Source organism: Apus apus, chromosome 4 (genome assembly GCF_020740795.1).
Source record: "Apus apus isolate bApuApu2 chromosome 4, bApuApu2.pri.cur, whole genome shotgun sequence".
Taxonomy (NCBI): Eukaryota; Metazoa; Chordata; class Aves; order Apodiformes; family Apodidae; genus Apus; species Apus apus.
In genome coordinates, this window is record NC_067285.1 from 34,419,318 (window position 1) to 34,429,233 (window position 9,916).

The following is a 9,916-nucleotide window of genomic DNA, read 5'->3' on the forward strand; positions in this document are numbered from 1 at the left end:
CCTTCCTGCCCCTCCCAACCCCCATTCCTGCCCCTCCCAACCCCATCACCCCCAATTCCTGCCCCCCCACCCCCAATTCCTTCCTCCACCCCCCCATTCCTGCCCCACCACCCCCAATTCCTTCCCCCACCCCCCCCATTCCTGCCCCCCCCACCCCCATTCCTGCCCCCACCACCCCCAATTCCTGCCCCCCCCACCCCCATTCCTGCCCCCCCAATTCCTGCCCCCACCGTCCCCAATTCCTGCCCCCATTTCTGCCCCCACTGCCCCATTCCTGCCCCCTCCACCTCAATTCCTGCCCCCCCACCCCCCATTCCTGCCCCCCCACCCCAATCCTGCCCCCCCCACCCCCCATTCCTCCAAGCCTGGGGGAGAACCAGAGGTGGGCACCAAGCCTGTGCTGCTGAAGGGGGGGGGGGTCCTCCTGGTGAGCCCCCTCCCTCGGGTGCCTCCAGGGCATTGCTGAGGTCCCAGGAGAAGCTGCCAAGCCCTGGGGACACCTGCAGGGTGCCACCACCTTCTCGCCCTGCCCAGGTGAAAGCCTTCTATGGGGACCCAGCAGAAAGCATCTTGATCTCCAACCTGAAGAGAGGGGTGGTCAGCCTGCTCCAGCTCCAGCTCCACCCCAACTCCACCACCCTGGAGGTAGGTAGGGGCAGAGGCAAGGGGCCAGATCAGGAATGGCCAACTCTTCCCAAATCATCATCATCATCTTTCCCAGCACAGGAGGGAAAAAAAACCAACACCCAACCAACCCACCCACCAAAACCCAACCAAAAAACCTACTCTACCAGACCTTCTACCCAGTGGGATTGGGTTTCTCCAGCCCAGCAGGGAGAAAACCCCTCCCTCCACATCCCTCCCCAGCTCAACTGCTGCTGGACTGACCTGCAAACACCACAAAATGACCCCCCTCCCCAAACCCCAACGTGCAGGTAGAAGGGTCCTTTGCCTGCACAAGCTCATCTCCTGCCCAGGTGGGACTTGGACCTTCTCCAAGAGCCCAGCTTCTAGCTTTTTTGCCTCTTGATTAGAGACTGTCTTCTACATAGATCATTTCATCTGGGCTTGACCAAAGCCACTCAACCCTGCCCTGTTTCAGGAGGACGTCTCTGGGAGCTGCCAGGTCACCTACACCACGTCCAACCATTCCATCACCAAGACCAAAGATCTCCTCAGCTGCACCAAGATAGAGCCTGGATTCACCTCCATCAACAAGGCAAGTCCATTGATCTCCAGGTGGTGGGCTCCACTTAAGAGCATCAGGGTTGTCCTCAAAACCTTCCTGCAGGAAGGCCTGGAGTCCCACTCCTCACTGGTTTCAGCCTCCTGCACCAGCCTTGGGGTGCACCAAGAAACCCCAGGGAGGAGCAGCTGGTTTGGAGGTGAAGAGGAGCAGAAAAGATGTCCTGCCTCATCCCATCCCCATCCCTCTGGTCACTTCTGACCTGGGGGAAGGTGGAGATCCAAACCAAGTGGAAGGTGGAGACCCAAACCAAGGTTTCTTGGTCCTCAGACTCATCAGGTGGGGGAGATGAGGTTGATAGGACTCCAAGACCACCTGTTCCATTGAAAGCAGTAGCCCATGTCCAACCCTGACACAGCTGAAACTCTGGGGCAGGGTCTTCATTCTTCACACCTGCCATGGTGAAAGTTGGTGGGGCTTTTTTTTTTTTTATATATCTACATATTGTGCTGAATTCCATCTACAAAGGGACATCACCACACTGAGAACCCATGGGCTTTGGCCAAGGTCTCACCACTTGGCAGCCAAACTCTGGGTCTTCATGCCTTGAAGGTTTTTCTGGGCCTTCTTCATGTCCTGAAGGTCTTTCTGGCCCTTCTTCATGGCCTGGAGGTCTTTCTGGGCCTTCTCCATATGTCCTGGAGGTCTTTCTGGGCCTTCTCCATATGTCCTGGAGGTCTTTCTGGCCCTTCTTCATGGCCTGGAGGTCTTTCTGGACTATGATCCTGCCAAACTTCCCCAAGAAAGTGACCAACCTGCAGAGCACATTTGTTGGAGGCTGGATTGAGGCAGCTCCCTGGACCTCCCCATGATCCATAGGGATAACATCCTCCTTCTTCAAACACTGATCTTATTCTTGATGTCATTTCTGGTCCAATCCCACCAACTGCACATGGTTCAGCTCTTCCCTGCCCCAAGCCCCACCACACCCAAGCCCAGTAACATCTCCCAGTGTGACCAGTGAGGTCCAGCAAGGGCATCAGTCCTTTCAGAAGGATCAAAGGAATCCCTAGAAGGTCCCCAAGGTCACCTGGCAGCAGGGTGAGGAAGCCAAGCATTTTTTTTTTGGCCTGAGACGGGTGCTGCTCAGCTTGCTCCTTCACCTGGAGAACATCCTTGCTGCTGCTCCTCAGGGCGAGGTGGGTTTTGGGGTTGAGGAGCCCCCCACCTCTTGTGTTTGGGGCACCTGTGGGATGGGTGATCCTTTGGGGAAGTCTTTGCTTCCCACTTGGCAGCCTCCAGCTGTCACCCCACTCCAGGCAGGAGCATCCCCTTGCCCAACCCCAGGTGACACCACCTTGGCAGGGAAGGAGAAAGTCCAAGATGGGGTCACCAGGCAGACTTCCCACACCAGGCTGTGACCCTCACCACCCCCCCTTGGTGCTGCCTTCTCCCACCACTGCCTTTTCCTGCAGTGGATGGATGAGTTGGCAGCCTGGGAAGGGCTTTTGCTGCTGAGAGGGGACAGATCTCCTGGGCAGAGGGGACAGATCTCCTGGGCAGAGGGGACAGATCTCCTGGGCAGAGGGGACAAGACCAAAAGTTGCTTGATTTTTTTTCTTCCTCCTTGGTCAAGATTTTTGGGGTGGAGTGGCAGCCCAGCAGCAGAAGCCAGTACGTGGTGGAAGAGAAGCTCCTGCAGTCAGTGGTGGTGGAGGAAAGCCACCTGCTGTCCCTCACCCTCAGCTCCACCACCGGGGTCAAGATCCGGTCCAGGTGGGTGATGCCCCTGGTTCTGCTGCCTGAATCAGGCAGCCCAGGGTGAAGGGATGAAGAGGCAGCTGGTGGAGCTAAAGGATGGGTGGTGGCTCTTCAGGCAGGGTCCAGCAGCTGGCCGTGGCACCTGGAGAACACCAGACACCTGATGACAGCTTCTCCAAACCCTCCTGAACCCCACCAGCCTCCTGGCTAGGGAAAGGTGTCAGTGCCAAAGTGCTTCCCAATGGCTTCTTCTCCCTCCACAGGCAGCAGCTCCAACTGGTGTCTCCTCCAACCCCTGGCCCAGCAGAGGTGGCTGGGCAAAGCCTCAAGGATGCTCTTGCTGGCACAAGGGGACACCACCAACCCCTGGCCAGGACCAGCCTGCCCTTCAGAAGGGTCTGCACCCGTTGCCCGTCGGTGGGTGATGCTGCTCACCCCCAGAACTCACCAAGCTGGGCACCTGGGTGGGCAGGAGAAGGCTGGGGGGTTGGGGGGGCGAGCCCTGGTGGTACATCTGGAGGGGCTGGTGACCACTGTCGATGCCCCCCGTGGTGGGAGGAACCCCCTGCCCCAGCTGGCACCCAGGGTTGGGTGAAACCCACCACAGGTTTGAGGTTGGGAAGGAACTCCACTGCAGGTCAGGCTGGCAAGGAGAAAGGAGGGGTTCTTTCTGCCTCCTCAAGTCCTCCAGGCTCTTCCCCTAGGAAATCTGGAATTGAAACAAGTCCCCAGCAGGGTGGGAGGCTGCAGGAGATTCATGAGCCCCGTGGACCTCTCCCACCCCTCGGTATTTCCTGGATCATCAACGTGACCCCAGGATAATGGGGGCAGGAGAGGCCAAATCCCACCCAAAGAACCTCACCTTTGCAGCTCAGAGCCTACCTGAAGGCCTTGGACAGCCAAAGAATCCCAGCAGATGCCTCTGAGGTGGAGGCCACGTGGCAGTTCCTGAAGTTCACCCGGATGCTGCGAGGTGCCGAGAAGAGGGACGTCCTGCAGCTGCTGAGGGGAGCACCCAAGGAGATGCTGTGAGCACCCCCAGGAGCTACCTGGCCAAAACGTGGCTGGTAAAGCCCTGGCACACGAGGTCATTCCTGGGCTGGGCAACTGAGGGTCTGAGCATCCATCCCTTGTCATTGTGGGTGCTGGGAACAGGCTCCACCTCCGCAGCGGAACATCTGGAGATGGGCACCAACCGACCTTCTAGGGGCTTTTTTTAATCCCTGGTCTGAAGCTCTCCAAGAGTTCGAGCAGGAGGAAAGCATTGGAGAGGAGACAAGGGGGTCGAAAGCTCCACGGGGCCACCTTGGTTCTTCTCCAGCTCTAGGAGGTCACGCCACTGATGGGCTCCTTCTTCTCCAGCCCCTTCCTGGTGGAGGCAGCGGTGGCCTCGCAGTCGGTGGCATCCTTGGCTGCTCTCTCAGACTTCCTGGATTTCAGCAAAGAGCCCGGATCCCTGCTGGAAAAATTCCTCTACTCAGCAGCTTTCTCTCCCCACCCTTCAGGAGAACTTCTCCAGCTGGTGTTAGTAAGTACAGGACCTTCTTCTCCTCCCTCCCTGAGGGTCCCAAGGCAGGATGGACCCTCACCAGGAAGGAACAGCAGGTCCAGAGAAAGGAGAAGGTGGTTCCTGTAGAAATATCTCTCCCTGCTTCCAGGAATCTTTTCATGGGAGGTTGGCAGAGGGAGTAGATGTTCCTCAGAGGAAAAACATCCAGCAGGAAGTCCTTTCTCTCCACGAATGACAGATAATTAAAGCTTAATTAAAAGCCACGGGGAAATAAATCAATAAATGAGCATTTTCTCCCATTAAAGGAGGTGTTGTCTCCTTCAAAGCAGCTAAGTGGGAAGTACTTGGAGATAATAAGCAGAACCTCCTCCTCATCTCTCTTTTTTCCCCTCTTCCTCTCCTTGCCCACCGGCCAGGACAAGCTGGATGGGAAGCAGCTGGTCCCTGAGGTCTGGGAAACAGGGATGGTGGCTGTGGGCTCTCTGGTGGGCAAGCTGTGCCAGCAGAAGCTGTGTGGGCTGCAGGTGGGTCCTCTGCAAACCCTCATGCTTGGCTTCTTCACCCCCACCTCCTGCAGGGGTGCCCAAAGTCCCTCCCATCCCTCCTTCTCTTCTGCAACCCCTGAGCAGGTGGTGGAACGCGGGGTGGAAACCATCCTTGGAGGACTGAGAGGTGCCAAGGAGGAGGCCAAGGTGGTGGTTTACCTGCTGGCCCTGGGCAACATGATGCTCCCCAAGACCATCCCCACCCTCCTGGACCACGCTGAGGGGGGTCCTGCCACCATCTCCACGGCGGCTCTTTCTGCCCTGCGCCGATTCCCTGCTCGCCACATCTCCAGCAAGGTAGGAAGTGGAGCTGCTGAGGGGACCTGGTTGCTTCCCTTCCCACCCAAAGCCCCCCCAGGCTGCAGAAACGCAGCCACCACCAGCTTTCGTGACCCTCTGGGTCTCAGGTGAAAGGGGCCATGAGGAGGATTGTCCACCAGAAGAGGAAGAGCTACGACAGAACGTGCCGCCTGGCGGCTGCAGAAGTCCTGCTGGATAAGGAGCCCTCCCCCATGGACATCATCAACATCCTGCTGGCCACCGTGGAGATGGAGGCAGAGACAGCCACCTTCCTGCTGCAGAAGGTCCAGACCAGCCTGCGTGCTGAGCACCACCCAGCAAGGTGGGTCTGGAGGGGTCAGTCACATTTCCCCACCCCTGGCTCCACGTGGCTTTTTCCCCTCCTTCTCCCCAGCCCAGCTGAGGCTGTTGACCCAAACACACCTTCAGAAGGTGCCAGAACCACTTGTTGGAGCTGGGCTTGGTGCTCACATCTTCTGGAGCTAAGCACAAGCTGCAGAAGGATACCCAACTGGTTTAGCCTCATCAACCCCAGGAGAAGAAGATTCCAGGGCAGCCCATGTGTGCTCGTTTCCTTTTTGCCTCCTACTTCTTGGGGAGAAGAAAGAGTTTGGAAGTTGGTGTTTCCTTCTTTGTAAGGACTTCTCTGATGTTCTCCCTGGTCCTGACATACCCTTTTCCCCCCCTCTTGCTTCCAGGAAGATGATGAAAGCCATCCTGAGAGACCCACAGATAAACAATTACCACTTCTTCTCGAAAGCTGGTGTCTCCTCTTCTTTCTCAGGACCTCTGACAGGTGACAACCAGGGAGGACACTGATGGTCCCCATCAACAGGAGGGGCTGGTAGGGGGCAAAGCAGCTTTCAGATGAGGCCTCAGCTTTAGAGAAACACCCCAAAACTACCATGGGAGGTTTCTGAGCAGGTCTCCCAGCACCAGCTGAAGTTGGTGGCCATCACTTGAGATAGGTTCACCTTTCTCTGACACTCCTGCAGCAGAAGGACAGGGCTGGGCCACATCCTTGGCCCAAATCCTGCTGATTTGAAGGAGAAACTTCAGCTGGAGATGTCACCAGCAGTAGATTGTAGGTGGGAGTGGCCATGTTCTTCCTGGTAACTCCAGAGATGTAGCTCCTTGCCTTAGGAATTTTGAGTAAGCTCTTCAGAGAGGAGGATCCCTTGAGATGAAACCCACCCAGCTTCAGGGAGACCATGACAAGAGGAGGATCCCTTGAGATGAAGCCCACCCAGCTTCAGGGAGACCATGACAAGAGGAGGATCCCTTGAGATGAAGCCCACCCAACTTCAGAGGGACCATGACAAGAGATGCTTGCTGAAGTATCTGCTGAGATCTTCCCCCTCTCTGCTCTCCTTTCTGCTCCTCTTCAAAGTCTGGCCTTGGAGGGGTTGGGTGGAGGCAGGAGAGCCACCACCTGGGTGAAGAACATCACCCTGCCAAAATCCTCTGGATATTGGAAGGGTGGAAGGAGAAGCTTTCCCCTCTGAAGCCTGTAGCTCTGCCAGACACCACCTGAGATCAGACACCACCTGAGATCAGACACCACCTGAGATCAGACACCCTGGCCACAGGTGGGACAGCTCTACAGGAGTGACCACCCAGTGCAGGGAGGAGGCTTTCCAAGTTGTCACCAAGTGGTTTGGGTCAGAAGGGACCTTTGAAGACCAGCTAGTCCAGCCACCCCTGCCATGAGCAGGCACATCTTCAACCAGATCAGGTTGCTCAGAGCCCCAGCCAACCTGACCATGGATGTTCCCAGGGATGGGGCATCAACAGCACCAAGGAGCCTCCAGGATCCTGGGTTTAGCTGTACCCTGGGACCTCCCCACTCCTGAAACTGGTCTGGACAAGCTCTTAAAAGAGACCTCCCTGACCTGCTGAGCACTGACCTGGTGGGACCCCAGCCTTGCACATCCCACCTGTGGGCTGTTTGCTCCTGCCAGGCTTCATCTCAAGCCATTGAGGGTTGACCACCCCTCAGTGACCCACTGGCAGCAGGAGACATGGCAGGCCCAGCCTGGGGGTGCTGATGGACACCTCTCTGCCTTTCAGTCACCCAGGACCTGCTCTCCACCTTCGGGCTGGACCTGCTGTTTTTGGAAGGTGGCCTCCTGAGGAAGAGCATCTCTGACTTCTCCCTGCTCAGCCGTGGCCAGCAGCTCCAAGCAGCTCAGGTGGGATTGCTGAGGGGGACACCTACGTGGAGGGGGTGGCAGCACCAGCCCAGGGTGTCCCCCACTTCACCTTCCTTGCAGTGCTTGAGCTCACCTCCCCACTCAGTGGGCCCCACCAAGTGGAGGCAGCTCTTGATTTGTCCTCCTCCACCACTGACCTGCTCTGGAGAAGGGAACCTTCCAAAGAAGCAGGGGGTGCAGCAGCACTGCCACCCAGTGCTGAGGGACAGCTTGGATGTCCCACCCAGCCCGCTCCATCACTGGCCTCCTGCTTCCAAAGGTGCCCACCTAAGGGTTGGGCAAGCTCAGCACCTCAACATCACGAGGCAGGAGATGGACTCACCAGCTTCTGCTCCTTGCATCTCACACCTCTTCACTCCTGGGTTTTAGGTCACCATCGAAGCCCGAGGGATGGAGTCAATGCTGGGAGAAAACATCTTGGAAGGGGAAGAGGAGCCAGAGCTGATGGCTGGGATGTCTGCCATCTTCTTAGATGTCCAGATGCGGCCCATTGTCTTCTTCCAGGGTTACACAGACCTCATGGCCAAGGTCCTCTTAAGCAGTGGAGACCCCACAAGTGTGGTCAAAGGGAACCTCCTTCTGATGGACCATCACCAGGTAACAGATGGAGGGGCTGGCCTGCCTCCAGGCCAGGTCCTAGCAAACACCACGCATGGGCCAGTGGCTTTCAGGCATGTTCCTCACAACCTAAGAGCAAGGTGGCATTGCCAGAGGTCTCTTGGGGTTGGTAGAACCTCAGGGTGGCTGGCTCTTCCATGGGAGAGCTGTCCCACACAAGCAGGATTGGGATGGACAGTCCCAGCAGCATCAGCTGCTCGGTCAAGAACAGCATCTGGTGACACCAAGTTCTGCCTTCTCCACCTCCCAGGTCATCCCTCTACAGTCTGGCCTCCAAGTGACCATCAAACTCCAGGGTGGGCTGGGGCTTGACATTTCAGCCAACATGGACCTGGATATTTGGGAGCAGGACCTGAAAACCAGCATCAATGCAAGGTCAGTGGGTGGGAAACCACTTGGCTCTGGGGACACAGGAGGCTCAGCACCCAGCATGAAGAACACTCCCCATGAAGAGGGCTTTCCACAGCCCTCTGCTCTTCTTCTGCTGGGTCCAGCCCTTCCTGGTGGGCACGTTGGGTGGGTTGGGTCTGGTGGCACAGTTGGTTCCAGGCTCCTTTTCCATGGCCAAACCTGAAGTGAGGATGCTTCTGGGGTTGTTGGGTGCCAGGCCATGGTGGCCATCCCAGGAGACCAGCCCCCACGTGCTTCTGTCTTGCAGGGGAAGCCTTGCCATTGATTTCCAGGCAGAGCTAGATGCTCCTTTCCTCCAAGCCACCCTGAGAAGCCAGACAGAGGTGGAGACCTCAATCCACTTGGACACCACGCTGAGGTTCTCTGGCAGCCCCGTGCTCATGTGCCTGCAGCTGAGAGAGGAGCAGATCCCATACAGGTAAAAAGCTCTGGGTCCAGGAGACACTGTAGAAACATCACGAGGACTTCTTGAGGAGAAGAGTAGGAGGTAATGGTTGGACATTTACTGAGCAGGGTGGGTCAAAACCAGTAGGGAGGGGGTGACGGACACAAGATGATGGTGATGGGGGGGGGAAGTGCCATGTCTAGACCACCAGGAGAAGCCCTGCAGGTGAAGAGGCTGGTCTGGGAGGAGGATGGGATCCACCAGCACCACAGCTTCACTGACCAACTTGCTGTTGCCTTGTCCTACAGGGAAATCTTGACCATTTCCAAGTCTGTGGCCGGGAGCTGGAGCAGCAGTGCTGGGAAGGTCAGGAAGGGCACCAGGCCTGGCCAGGACTTGGCCTTGCACCAAGCCAACTCCAAGGTCTGCAGCCTCCTGCTGAAGGTGGGAGGATAAGGGAGAGAGGGTGAGATCTCAAGGGACCTGCCCAACTCCTCCACAACCACCTCCTGAAAAGAAAAACAAGGACATCAGAGGAGACCCCAAGAGGAACCACTGCAGGACAACCAGGACCACCTCCTGCTTGGGGCTCCCCACCCCAACAGCTGAGACCTCTTGCTCCTGAACTCTTCTCCTTCCTCTGGAAGGCCTTGCTGGAAACCAAACTGGTCCTTGTTGGGGGGGGGGGGGAAACCAAACACAAACACAACAAAAACCCAAAGTCTTTGCAAACCAAGAAGTTCCTCCCAGCCCAAGAAACCCTTCCACAAACCTGGCCCCCAAACCACTGTGTTTTCTCCCCATTTCTCCAAGCAGCCAGCAAGGAGAAGGTTCTCCAAGGAGCCTCCTTTCGTGCCCAGTTTTGCATCTACCACATTGCCCAGCCACATGGGAACACTTCTTCTGGAGGGAGGTGGGCTTTAAATGACCTCTTTTTAATGCCACCTGAGACCTTCACTCCAGGATGGTCCTCAGAGAAACAAGCCA

At 57.0% G+C, this 9,916-nt stretch overlaps 1 protein-coding gene across 1 annotated transcript in view; it reads left to right on the top strand.

Annotated features, from left to right (window-relative positions):
• Positions 1–9,385, top strand: part of LOC127384166 (microsomal triglyceride transfer protein-like) — a 13,139-nt gene extending 3,754 nt beyond the window's left edge. The window contains exons 4-18 of the mRNA XM_051618247.1: positions 456–645; positions 1,103–1,219; positions 2,823–2,962; positions 3,211–3,364; positions 3,818–3,975; positions 4,310–4,475; positions 4,874–4,981; positions 5,087–5,299; positions 5,410–5,624; positions 6,001–6,098; positions 7,373–7,494; positions 7,885–8,112; positions 8,384–8,508; positions 8,792–8,962; positions 9,238–9,385. Coding sequence (XP_051474207.1) covers positions 456–645; positions 1,103–1,219; positions 2,823–2,962; positions 3,211–3,364; positions 3,818–3,975; positions 4,310–4,475; positions 4,874–4,981; positions 5,087–5,299; positions 5,410–5,624; positions 6,001–6,098; positions 7,373–7,494; positions 7,885–8,112; positions 8,384–8,508; positions 8,792–8,962; positions 9,238–9,385 — 2,353 coding nt within the window. The remainder of the gene's footprint in view (positions 1–455; positions 646–1,102; positions 1,220–2,822; positions 2,963–3,210; positions 3,365–3,817; positions 3,976–4,309; positions 4,476–4,873; positions 4,982–5,086; positions 5,300–5,409; positions 5,625–6,000; positions 6,099–7,372; positions 7,495–7,884; positions 8,113–8,383; positions 8,509–8,791; positions 8,963–9,237) is intronic.
• Positions 9,386–9,916: the final 531 nt, after the last annotated feature.